The sequence below is a fragment of the Egretta garzetta genome, unplaced genomic scaffold, assembly GCF_000687185.1.
Source record: "Egretta garzetta isolate BGI_Z169 unplaced genomic scaffold, ASM68718v1 scaffold156, whole genome shotgun sequence".
NCBI classification, from domain to species: Eukaryota; Metazoa; Chordata; class Aves; order Pelecaniformes; family Ardeidae; genus Egretta; species Egretta garzetta.
The window spans coordinates 638,344-652,010 of NW_009260125.1; the positions used below are offsets into that span (position 1 = coordinate 638,344).

A 13,667-nucleotide genomic window follows, 5' to 3' on the forward strand; every position below is an offset into this window, starting at 1 on the left:
ATAGTTTGGCTTCCCTGCTCCTCGGTGATGGTATCCTTACCATATGGAAGGGAACAGTAGGAAGGCACAATCTGTTATTCCTGTGGCCCGACCAATAATTCTCATCATGAAGGTTGCACAATAACTGCTCCAGTGGCCAGGCTTCAGGGGATCTAAAACTGGTTCCTCATCTCTTCGGCACAGTCAGCCTTCTGCAGCGGCACGCATTTCCCCAAAGGCGAGCAGAGCCACTCGCCTACATTTTAAGGGAATAGTGATTTGGAGGGGTCAGACTTCATGCTCTTTAGAAGGAGCTGGAAATGATTGTGTGTCCTCCTCTGGCTTGGCAGGATTATCTTTGTACCTCCCAACAGAGACTCCATCTCTAAGAATATCATCTGAACTTCAGATTTGAACTCATTTACGTGATTTTTTTAATTGATCTGTGGTTATCCAGGTGTAAAAAGTCTGGTTTTTTAGCTTGCTTATAAGAATCCATAAACAGCCATCAGCTCTTTTAGGGACAAAAGTGCAGCCGTGAAATTACAAAAAATTATATAAAAGTATAAGAGGCAATCAAGCTATATCAGAAAAGCCTTGCCAGCGGCCTGGTGCTATGATACCCAGGACTAAATTAAACTAACATGACTTTAGTCGCTGGCATCTGAAATGTTATGAGTCTAAATGGTCACACGTAAAGTGACATAAAAAAAACGTTATTCCAACCATTAGAGAGGAGAAGGCAAGCTTTGCCCGTACAGGGATTTGCGGCTGGTCCTACCTCTGTCCTTCTCGCCCCGCCACCCCATGGTGCAAGTCCTGGCTCATGTTTTGCAGCCCAACTGCAGGGAGAGGTGAGCAGAGCTCATGGCCTCTGTCAGATTCTTATTCCTAGCTTGGGAAAAAAACCTCAGAAAATGAAATGCATTTTTTATACTTTGACAATATGAGGTAACCATCACTCTCAAATCAACGTTTAACAAACACGACCATAGAGCATGTTATATTTTGTTGAGCTACAGGAACACATATGCAACCCAGAATTTTAAACATCTGGGTTTTCTAACAACATCTAGTTTCTGTTTACTCATTAGGAGCTGAATATTAGAATGTGACATTTATTTATTCGTGCACTTCCATCTCATTATACAGTTTTCAGAGAAAATTTTCTCAGCATCCAAAAGATATCAGCTAGCACAACAGCCCTGACAGCAAGCGTGGTCCCAGGGTCAGCTCTGCACCTTCAGTGCCCAGCAGCCTCAAGCCTGAAAAGAGTTTGCTAAAGAGAGACAAAACTAATTCTGCAGCTTCTACCCTAAGCAGGATGGGAATACGTATTCATGAGCTTTGTAAATAAGGCTGCATTCCAACCAAGTTATGTGTTTTGCTTAAGATCCTGCTGAGATCTTAAGTGAGAACTGCCAACACTCAGTGCCTGCCAGAAACAACTTTCTAGGGGCATTTCATATACAGTCAAAATGCTCTGAATCCATAACTTATTAAATAAATGTTATGTACTGTCTACACACAGACAGCTGTTTATTGACCAGACAGGATGTGATGCCTACTGTTAACACTCATTTTCACTGTGATAATTAATAATTTTAATATTTAAGTTTAATTAAGTGTGTAATATCCAACTCTTAAATTATTCAGTCTTGGCAGAATGTTTTTCATTAATATCACACATTCCATTAACATATTTATGAACACCTTTTATGACTTAATGTGGCTTAATTCTATTAATAAAAGCTAATTTAAAAGTCATTATCTTTTTTAATTATACAGTAACTTGCAATGTAGATTTTCCAGCTTCAGCATGGCTCTGGAAGAGAACTGCTGAGGTTTCGGCAAATTTTACTCTACTGCCTGACCACACAGAAAAAAAAAAACAAACCAACCTCTTTACTGAAGGGATGAGGTTCTTTTGCCTCTGATCTGAGAGGTATTTGAGATGCTCAGCACTTCAGAAAGGGTACCAAACTGCCTGAAGGACTCAGTGAGTGAAGGATAATGCATGGTTAGAGCAGCATCACTCCGGACCAGCCCTTTGGCTGTCCATAGACTTAACACTGACACAGTGGCAAGGAGCTTGCTGTGGAGGATAAAAGCACTGTACAGGCTGCAACGTTTCATTTCAGCTGTTGACAGTATCAGTGAATAATCCTGTAACATTTATGCGGCTATATTAACTTGATTCAAGGAAAAAATCAAGTTTACCAAGTTCACCCAGATTAGTGATCATGATCATTTGTTTAAGTATTTAATGGATAGGACTGTTTACTAGATCCATATCTATTGAAGAGATTAAAATAAGTCTTGGAATGAGTGATAAACTGAGTGTTCATAATCATCTGGCCTTAAGATTCACAGCCAGAAGACTCTTACAGTAAATTAGTAAATTGATTCACTAAATTAATTTACCTGTTTCGGGTCTGAAATATAACCTGTTTGTATGCATGGCTCTTGATTATTCTTCCCTCTGCCATTCTGCAGTTTAGGTAGTTTTTTCCTGCATAGAAAAATTACCTTTTTTTATTCTTGTTGTTGTAAAGGTAGAGTTAAAATGATCTCGGTCCTGTTGTGAGGTGTGACTGATGTTGGAGAGAGCCAAATGATGCGGTGATTAGGCATTGTTACAAAAATCACACTGAATTGCTTATGGATGTGATTGATATTGAAGGGGTGAACAACGGCAGGGTAACCAGGAGAGGGCTAAAGTTAGATGCACCACCCCAAGATCATCCAAGTCCTGGAGACAATCCAGTCCACCTGCTCTCCAGCGCAGAAACCCTGGGTGTTTCTGAATTCATTAGTTATCTCCTGTATTAGCCACTTACCTGCAATGACCCATGCTTGCTAAAAAGGGCCTGCTGTGGGGCGATGGGTGTAGATCTCCTTGTCCATCCACTCAGCTTTGATCCACAGCCTCCGACAGGGCTTCCCGGAAGGAGCTCCCCAACACTGGTTGTTCAGCAGAAGAACAGACATCTATTTCCAGAGGTCTTCTGAGACACCTCTCTCTCTCTGACTCTGTAAGGCAATTAAATTATTATCTCAAGTGATTAGGACACTAAAATACTGGTGAAGCAGTGCCATAATTAAACAATTCAGGGAAAGGGATTTACTGAGGATGCACTGGGTGAGCAGGATCAGAAACAGTGCAGAACAAGAACAGGAACTCTCCGAGTAAGATCGATCACTTCCCATGTTTCTTTATCAGCCATGTTTAATGAATACATTACATAAAAAATTAAAAAGTCCTTTCATACATAGTGCTTTCTACAGATTAAAGCCAACACAAATCAATGTGTGTGACTCTTGTTTCAAGAAAACATTCAGTATTTTTCTAAAGCTTTTTAAAAATTTTTCCTCACAATATGCAGTTTTGCTCTCTCTGCACCAAGTTAAAATTTCCCTTTCTCTCCATTCCCTTAGTTCCAAACCCAATCAATATAATCTCCTGAGCTTCTGCAGGTTTGGTCTTCCAAGCGTAACTAACAATCTGCTCTTTCTGAAGTGTGTGTCAATAATTCTCAAATTAGATCTCTGAACATGAAAGCACTTTTTTGAACAAACCTCCATGCAGAGTACAGAAATGGTGATGAAAGTGAATTTCCCCTGACTTGAGATCATTGGAAGTCTCATCAGATGGGCCTTGCAAGGACTCTATAAATACCATCTCTGCTGTAAAAATATTTGGGGCATTTTCTATTTAATATCTAGATAAAGTATAGAGTACAAGATGGCTATAATGAACCCAGAGGAACTCAATTCTTGCTCATCAGGAACGATTAGTACCATGAAAGGACATTAGATCAGTGATGACTTTGGTGACAGAGAGACTAGGTCTGACATTATTTTGTACTCCAAACATCAGTCTTTCTTAACGAATCTTTCTACTTTTCTGAAAATGTCAAGCACAAGATTCAGAAGATGCAGGGACTGAGATGTATGTTTGTTTTCCTGAAACCTTTCATGACATTGTCATGGAAGCTCACTCTAGTTACCTTGACCAACCATCCTCAACATTTGCAAAAACAAATGTGCAAAGCAAAAAAAATAAATTACTAGAAAGCAGAAAAATTCCACCCTTAAGCAAAGTCACATTTAAAAGCTACTATAAACATTCAGAGTCACCATGATATTACTGAGTACAAACAGGAAAGCAGTGTAATGAATGTGGTCACATTAAGATAGCAAGAAATTAGATCAGGTTTTCACTGCATCAGAAACAAGACTTCACAATCCCAAACAGATCACTTAGCTACATGTGTAGGAAAGGGAAAGTAGTTCATATGCCAAAATAACTGAATATAACCTGGATTTATTCTTGTAAATGTATGTGGCATGTATGGCATTTTTGTACATAGAATCAACATTTTGCACCCATAGCGCACTGCCATCATAGCTTAAAAAAAAAAAAAGCATAAGGACAATGATAATGATGAAGAGACTATCCCACCTGGATGTGCCCATGGTGACTGACCAAACGAAGGACCATATCACAGCAGAGAGCACCTATATCCATTGGTGTTTATTTCCAGAGCAATTGCTGTGGAGGGGTTTGAATGTGGATAAAAGCAGTGGAAGGGGAGCCAAGCAAAGTGTAATTTTGAGCCAAGCAAAGTGTAATTTGTGTGAACACATTTGCATAGCACTACTGAATAATTAACAAGAAGTGCAAGTTTATAGCCAGAAGTATGGGGAGCCTATAAGGTGGGGGCAGAGCCCATTGCCACTCACTTTCTGGGAGGGCGAGTGGCATATCATGTCGCATTTGCATGAGACTGACAGCTGGACAGAAGGTACCAAGAGCTTTTCTAACCACCAAAACCTCAGAGAATCATTTATGTCAGGAGACAAAGGGTGCTATATGTCTGGGTTGTGGAAGCTCCAGGATAAAAGATTAAAGAATCTTTAAATATTCTGAAATATCCCTCCTCAGAGAGCGTTAAAGACAAGCTGCAGGAGACCAATGCAATCAGGAACATCACAGACATGTCAAGCTATAATGAGAAAGAGCCAAATGCATTCCTAGTGTAACACTGCCAACATTAGTGGGTACTCACCAGGGGACAATTTGTCCCATTTTCGTTATTAGCAGCATCTGTAAGAACTGTTTGCCACCTTCTGGCAATACATAATTTCAGACAAAAAGTGGGGGAAAAAATCATTTTATTTAATCAAAAAATCTTTGATTTCCTAGGAAAATAATTCTGGGAAGATACGAAAACAGCTGCTGAGACATTTCAGGAAATGTTTCATTAAGACTACTGAAAGCGTTCAAAGCTTTAATATATTGTTCATTATTCACATAATTCGGAAATTAAAAAGGCATTGAGATTTTATTGTACTTAAGTAATAAAATGTGATGTCATTTTTACTCTTAACATTACTATTCAATGTTAAACAAATTAATATTAGTACTTATGGTTAATTTTATCTAATGAAAAATCCCACATTCTTGATAAATTATTGAGTAATTATTTAAAATATTTTGGTGCAAAAGGAGAACATAGTAACAAACCGAGGTCTATTCTCTCTTGACCTGAAGTCTTGGCAGAGCAGATAAGCACATCAAGACAAGGCATGACAGAATCTTAGAAGAGCAACCTGCAAAGATACCAACAGTATTGATGGAAATTAAATAAACTTAGCAGGCTGAGCTCTTTCCTCAGACTTAGTGCCTAGGCGGTGTTCAGAAAGTAAGACAGGTACACCTCTCTTCTCCATTAGCAGTAAAACCAGATTTGTTTTGCTAGAGATTCAGACCTAAGCCATCAGCAAGAACTGGATCCAGATAGAAGACTAGGCTTTAGTTAAGAGAGGAGAAAGTAGATACATGAGAGTAGTACCCTCAATTTCACTCAGTTGACCGTGTGTAAGCTGGCATAGCAAAGCAAAGAATTCGTCTAGATGGCAGGTCCACCTCAAACAAAAAAGCATCTAGGCAGAAAACTTCTGCTCCTGATGTTTTCCCCGTGTCACTCTTCCTCCAGAATGGCCGTGTTGACCTCCTACTTGTCCTCCTACACACTCAAGTCTTGTGTTTGTGGTGTCTCTTACTCAGTTAGCAATTTACTCCTTGCCAGGGAGTTATGCGAAACAGGTCACAGGTGAGTCATCCTTTCACATCCCATGGAGAAGTGCCGCCAACCTGCATGACAGTAGCTTGTGGAAACTCAGAGCCACCCAGAAAACACCTACTAAATTGCACCAAATCAAATGCCATCACAGTGACAGATTGTAGTGCTGCTCCCAGCTCATTTATCTTGTCTAAATTAGTAGGTCAAGGGAGATTTTCTCCCTTCAGAGAAGGGAGAAAGGCATCTATTGGCCTTCAGTGAGATGTATACCTTTGAAAAACAATTTTTCCCACAGTAAGGATGATATTCATAGTGACAAAGTCAGGAACAAATTTAAAACTACATCATCCCTATATCTCTCCAGCAGTTTTAACTGAATGCAATATCCTTCACTTCAGCCTGTAAGTTGTTTGGGCATTAGTAGTTCATGCTCTATTAAATAAATACCGTCTTCAGTCCCTCCCAGAGGTGAAGGGAGCAAAAAGGAAAGTAGTTGCTCTGTCTCTGATCTAGTCCATTTGCAAAATGTTTTGAGATATTTTGGAATAACAGACAGTAAAAGTAGGTTACGTTCACACTTAACACATAGATTTTACATAAAGCTTAAAAACTACAGAAAAAAAATTATTCAGAAATATTAATAACTCTCTCCAAAATGCAGCTATAACCTCAGAGTAAGCATAAAGAGAAATCATTACTTTAGTTGCTCTGCAGAATAAAATTTTGCTTTTTTCTCCTGTTTATGTTTGTTATGGAAAAGCAATGATTTTAGTGCTGGTTGAACAAGTCCAAATGAACCCCTATGGCTTGAACACAGCTCTTTACAAGGTTTTTCTTCTGAGCAACAAATTACATACATTACTGCACTTTGCTCTACTCTAGTAATTTTGAAATCTTCCCATAATATTCCAAGACTAGAGGAAAGCCAGTTACAATACCCTCACATTAATATTCCCCTCACTAGCCAGTGACATATTGCAACAATGCCTGTTGACATTAACATCTACCAAGGCTGAGGATGACTTTCTACAGTTTCATTTGAAAGAAAAAGCAGTTTAGGTCAGGTTTTGGCTGTCCCAGATTAGAATCATAGAATCATAGAATGTTTTGGGTTGGAGGGGACCACTAGAGGTCATCGAGTCCAACCCCCCTGCAGTCAGCAGGGACACCGCCAACTAGATCAGGTTGCTCAGAGCCCCATCCAACCTGGCCTTGAATGTTTCCAGGGATGGGGCCTCCACTACCTCTCTGGGCAACCTGTTCCAGTGGTTTACCACCCTCATTGTAAAGAATTTTTTCCTTATATCTAGCCTAAACCTACCCCGATTTAGTTTAAAACCATTACCCCTTGTCCTAACGCAGCTGGCCCTACTAAAAAGGTTTTCCCCCTCTTTCCTATAGGCCCCCTTTAGGTACTGAAAGGCCGCAATCAGGTCTCCCCGCAGCCTTCTTTTCTCTAGACTGAACAAGCCCAACTCTCTCAGCCTGTCCTCATAGGAGAGGTGCTCCAGCCCTCGGATCATTTTAGTAGCCCTCTTCTGGACCCGCTCCAACACTTCCATGTCCTTCTTGTGCTGAGGGCTCCAGAGCTGGACGCAGTACTCTAGGTGAGGTCTCACCAGAGCTGAGTAGAGGGGCAGAATTACCTCCCTCGACCTGCTGGCCACGCTCCTCCTGATGCAGCCCAGAGTACGGTTGGCCTTCTGGGCTGCCAGGGCACATTGCCGGCTCATGTCCAGCTTTTTATCCACCAGCACCCCCAAGTCCCTCTCGGCAGGGCTGCTCTCAATCCTTTCTCCCCCCAGGCTGTATTGATACTGGGGGTTACCCCATCCCAGGTGCAGGACCTTGCACTTGGCCTTGTTGAACCTCATGAGGTTCACACAGGCCCACCTCTCCAGCCTGTCCAGGTCCCTCTGGATGACATCCCGGCCTTCTGGTGTGTCAACCGCACCACTCAGCTTGGTGTCATCTGCAAACTTGCTGAGGGTGCACTCTATCTCACTGTCCAAGTCATTGATGAAGATGTTGAACAGCACCGGTCCTAGTACGGACCCCTGAGGGACACCACTTGTCACCGGTCTCCATCCGGACATTGTGCCGTTGACCACTACCCTCTGGACACGACCATCCAGCCAGTTCCTTATCCACCGAACAGTCCACCCATCAAATCCATAGCTTTCCAATTTAGAGAGAAGGATGTTGTGGGGGACCGTGTCAAAGGCCTTGCAGAAGTCCAGATAGATGACGTCTGTTGGTTGTCCCTTGTCCACTGATGCTGTCACTCCATCATAGAAAGTCACCAGGTTTGTCAGGCAGGACTTGCCCTTGGTGAAGCCATGCTGGCTATCTCGAATTATCTCCCTGGCCTCCATGTGCTTTAGCATAGCTTCTAGGAGGATCTGTTCCATGATCTTCCCAGGCACAGAGGTGAGGCTGACAGGTCGGTAGTTCCCAGGGTCTTCCTTTCTACCCTTTTTGAAAATGGGCACAACGTTGCCCTTCTTCCAGTCACCAGGGACTTCACCTGACTGCCATGACTTTTCAAATATTATGGAGAGTGGCTTAGCGACTACATCGGCCAATTCCCTCAGGACTCTGGGATGCATCTCATCAGGTCCCATGGACTTCTGTGTATTCAGGTTCCTCAGGTGGTCACGAACCTGGTCTTCTCCTACAGCAGGAGGGGTTTTGCCCTCCCAGGCCTCCTCATGCCATCCATCAACTCGAGAGGGGTGAGGAGAGAGGCTGCCAGTGAAGACTGAGGCAAAAAAGTTGTTGAGTACCTCAGCCTTCTCCTCATCTGCTGTTACCAGCCTGCCGGTCTCGCTTATCAGCGGGGGTACACTCTCTTTAACCTTCCTTTTCCGGCTGATATACCTGTAGAATCCCTTTTTATTATTCTTTGCATCCCTAGCCAAGTTAAGCTCCAGCTGCGCCTTCGCCTCCCTGACCCCATTCCTACACAACCGGACCACTTCCCTATACTCTTCCCAGGATGCCTGTCCCTGCTTCCACTGCCTGTGCAGTTCCCTCTTCCTCCTTAGCTTGACCAGCATCTCCTGTCTCAACCACGCTGGTCTCTTCCCTTCTTTGCTTGATTTCTTACACCTAGGGATCGATAGCTCCTGCGCTCTGTGGACCACTTCCTTAAAGATCTGCCAGCTCTGTTCTGCTCCCCTGTCCCTGAGGGCCGTTTCCCAGGGAGTCCTACTGACTGACTTGGTTGATGGTACTTAAACCTTATAGAAAGTCATTTTGTCAAGTTCTTACTTGCAAGTGCTGTAATGCCGCAGAATATGATTGATAGCTTTATTTCATGGCAGCTTTTTCCCCCAGCCACTGGAAATACAGCCTATATAGGTGCCTCCCCAGAAAGAAGACCAGGCACAGTATTCTAAACAAACTGCAGGCAGTGGCCCACCTGGGGTTCTCCCACAGCCAAACTTCCCTTTAAGCTGAGGCTACAAGTCTGGCTTAGTTGGCCAAGTTGTCTTTTTCTTAGGGTTTTCTGGCGGAGAGGTAGAAATCAGAAATGCATTTAGTATTGCATGTCCTAGTTTATAGATATTATATTTATATACCTTTACATGTAACAAATATGTCAATTCACTTTTTCTAACCTGTTATGATTTCTCACTGCAACATTTGGTGGTTTTTCCCTCCCCTCCAAAAAAGAAAATAGAAAAAAAATGAAAATTGTCTAGGGGGACAGTCCATTAATAAATCAGTTCTCTCACCTCTAGGGAATAAACCGGCAGGCCACTCACCCCCAGGTCTCCTCCCCTGAGTGTCCCACAAATAACCGGTACAATATTGGCCTTCATGCCACAGAGGAGGTGCAAGAGGTGTTTGGCACCCTGGTTTTGAATGGTGGCCACCCGGCTTGAACTCCTGGATGAGAAACAGCTGATCTGAGCATAGTGGTACATTTTGCACAGAGGCAATCTTGTTACCTGAAAGCATCTCGCTGCTGCAGGCCATTTGATGTTTTTACTGGTGTGCAGCTGATCCTTCTCAAAGTAGCAAGCTATTTCTGTAACTTCAATTGTTCTCAGAGCCTTGCACGAGATCTGGTAATGGCCCACTGCTCTTCACTGCCACTCAGGGAAAAACATCGTCTCATGGACAACTGGGAAAGAAGACCGTAGTTAAGCCAAATACGTTGGTCAGGCCAACACTCGGCACCACCTCTACCCTGGGGAGGTGTGGCAATGCCACAAAAAGCACAAACTTAATTTTCTAAGGCCCAAAGTGATTTGTTTAGTGCTAGCTCAGGTACCTCGCTGGTGCACACAGGCAGTTTCATGCTGCTCAGTGGAGTCCTGGGATAGTTTTAGAGAACCAGACCAAGTGACTTGGACCCTATGCATGGTCCCCAATTCAAGTGTTAACCAAAATGGGATCCCCTGGATTTCAGACCTACAAAGAGCCAGGGTGGGGTCTGTGCCTCCCCCATCAGGCGCAGCCCGCAGTCCTGTACTGGGGGGGCAGCGCTGAAGAGCGGAAGCAAAGAAAAAGCCCATCGAAGCAGATGCTTTTTGTAGGCAAGCTCCTAAGAGCTGATCACTCTACATGCATGAGCCTTCCTTTTATCTTTTCTTGCTCAAGTGCCAAGCAGGGAGCAGATGGTACATTACTCAGCCTTAACTGGAGGGTAAGAAAGTGTGATTTTTTTTAAAAAAAAATTCAGTTGAGACCCTCAGCCCATTTAGATTCCCAGCTCAAAGTTTATTTGTCTTACACAGAACTTGTACTTTCTCCCCTCTCAAATGCTAATCCTCTCCACACATATGCTCATTATGCAAAAGCATATGACAAACACCATCTGGGAAAATAAATAGCTCCTCAGCTAACCGCGCGGCTCCCTCCCTTTACGTCACCCACCTCACTATTGTCTCTCCTATTTTTATCTGCAAGACAGCAATCACTCAATCAAGCCATTAACTTAAAAGTGCCATCTCAGTCAAGCAAGCAGCAGATCCCAGGCTGAGCAGTAAAACCCATTCCATTTTGTGAGATGATGTGCATCTTCATGATAACTTGAAGGCAGCCATAGCACTGAGAAAAATAAATTTATCTTTTAAAGGACAGTTGATATCACCGAGAGATACTAGTCCTGACCCGCAGAAGTCCATGCTTGTTTTTCAGCCAGAAGGTTACATTTTCTCCCCCCATGAAATATGCGGCTCTTGCCACGAGTTCCACCTCGTTTCCATGGACCCCAAGATAGTCCTTCATCTCTGACAGATTATTGCTCATACCGTTCAGAGCCAGGCTGTGGTGCTAAATAGGGAATGACATTAGCCAAGTTCGGTGATTTCTCTAACCTCCATGTAGATGGGTAAGAATAGGAGTTGTGCTGTCATTAGTCGTGATGGATTCATTGTCTGCTGGAACGTTAATCAAAAGAAATCATGTATGCAAGAGAAAGGCATCTCAGAGTATTCTGTTTTGCACCAATGAGTTAGAGAAAACATCATGATTCAGCAAAGGAGCCGTCTATTTAGCTAAATTAAACAGGATCTGCACAATTCAACCATATTGTGTTGAGGCTAAGTAACCAGGAGAAATTCAAAATGTGCAGCCAAGAAACTCAGTGGCTGATGCTGTGATATAAAGGCAGAGCTTTGTAAATACCCTGTAAGAATTGTGGGGCCATAAATGCTGCAATATTATAACTGTTTAGAAAAAATATGAGACAAAATTCAATGATGACCTTATCTGAGCTACAAATTCTTGTCAATTATTTTATGCTTGTAGGGACATGTTTAATAGATGGCAGAAAGTCCTTCTCATTTGTCCTCAGAGACAGCGCTGATATTGCCCAGCTAAGAAATCCATTATACGGCTACAAAAGAGGCAATTTGATTTCATGAGCACGTGCTTTTATTATTTTAAGAATAATTTAACGTAGGCAGAGGAAAGCAGAATCTGTATAAAAAAAGACCAGAGTTTCCAGCACTTGCAGTTACCAGCCCTGTGGTTCTTGTTCCTCATGAACTTTTTTTTTGGGGGGGGGGAAATCTTTTTTTGTTTCCTCCCCATTGACTCCCTTGGGAGTTTTGCCTCACCTAAGACAGAGGAGTTGAAGTCTTGTATAGCTAAGACGAAGGAGTTTCCATCTGGTATCTGGTTTGGGGTTGATGTTGCTCAGAATACGTATGCCTATGCAATACACGCTCTGTGCCGCTGAATACGCCCTTAACTCCCTTCTTTTTGTTGTTGCAACAGACGAACCAAACTCCTGGAGTGCTCCCTCTGCCACCTCCCCAGCTCTGCCTGAACATAGCCCCACCCTCTGACCCTTCTCACCAGATAAGCCCAGAGCCAACATGGGATATCAAGAGGGAACACGATGTAAGGAAACCAAAGGAGCTTTCGGTGAACGGTCACAAAAAGAAAAGGTTAGGAGAACAAAGAGAAAGGTCAGCAAGTCCTAAAAAGGTAGACAGGTCAAAGCATGAAGAGGCTTCTTGGAAAGGATATCCAGAAAGCAAAAATAAGACCACTGATGGTGGCAGGCCCACCTCAGAAAGCAAAGTGGTGGGACACAGCATAATGATCGAGGCTGGCGCGAGAGAGCACGTGTGTGCTGGAACCAGTGATGAACAGTTTGGGAGGCTGAGGAAGCCGGAGAGCAAGAGAGGAGGATCTCTTAGCAAAAAAGAAGATCACAAATCCACAAACACCAGTGAGAAGAAGTCAGCTGCAGCATCTGACCATGTCAAGCTCGATACAGGTGCTACCAAGGCATACAGTAGGAACCGCTGCAGCTCGCCTGGAATTGATATGGACCACAGCCAGAGGGACCCTGATGGGAAACCCAGCGAGTTCCCCAGGAAGGGACATCTCCACTCCATTAGCACTCGCAGCACCAACACCACAGTTCGAAAGGCAACGGTCTCCCCAGGGCCATGGAAAATCCCTGGCTCAGATAAGCTACCTAGCGTCCTGAAGTCTGGTACTTCTGCCATGAGCAGATAAGCAAGGGAGTGTTGCCCTCTAACTGTCTCAAACTGACGCAGAACATTCTTCTTAGTTTTTGTCTCACATTGGTTTGTTTTAATTTATTTTAACTATCACACATATACACAAAACATTGAGGAATGAAAACATTAGTGTGTAATTCCATGACAATGTGCACAGTACCTAATAAGTTCAAAAGCATATAGTCAACACGGAGATTTAAAATCGACCCTAAAGTCCCAGTTCCATTTTAGGGACTTTGGCAGCTATGGAAGAAACCAAAACAATATGAAGGACAGTACATCAGAAAAGGCTAGTGCAGTGTAGCTTTAGCATTTTTTTCCCACTGCATGAAGGACTTGGATTTCATTCAAACTTTATATCAAGAAACTGGAACAAGTTAGAGCAATCACAAACTGGAACATCGCCTTAAATAAAACTGCACGGAGCAAGCTGAAACCGAGAGAGGATCTTTTCATGGAGCTAAAATGTTGTAAATAAATTGTTCTCGACATATCTAGACAGGGGTTAAAGGGTTTCTTTGAAGCATCGTTGGAACTGTACATCCATGACACGTCTCCACTGTTAACGCTTCGGGATAGTCCACGTGATACCCTGTAGCATAGTTCA

General features: G+C 43.0%; 1 protein-coding gene across 1 annotated transcript in view; it reads left to right on the forward strand.

Annotated features, from left to right (window-relative positions):
• The window catches only part of MAGI2 (membrane associated guanylate kinase, WW and PDZ domain containing 2), a gene marked incomplete at its 5' end in the record, with an annotated part of 532,170 nt that extends 519,115 nt beyond the window's left edge, over positions 1 to 13,055 (forward strand). Inside the window, 2 exon segments of the mRNA XM_035896847.1 lie at positions 12,303 to 12,354; positions 12,356 to 13,055. Of these exon segments, the coding sequence (XP_035752740.1) occupies positions 12,303 to 12,354; positions 12,356 to 13,055 (752 nt within the window).
• Positions 13,056 to 13,667: the final 612 nt, after the last annotated feature.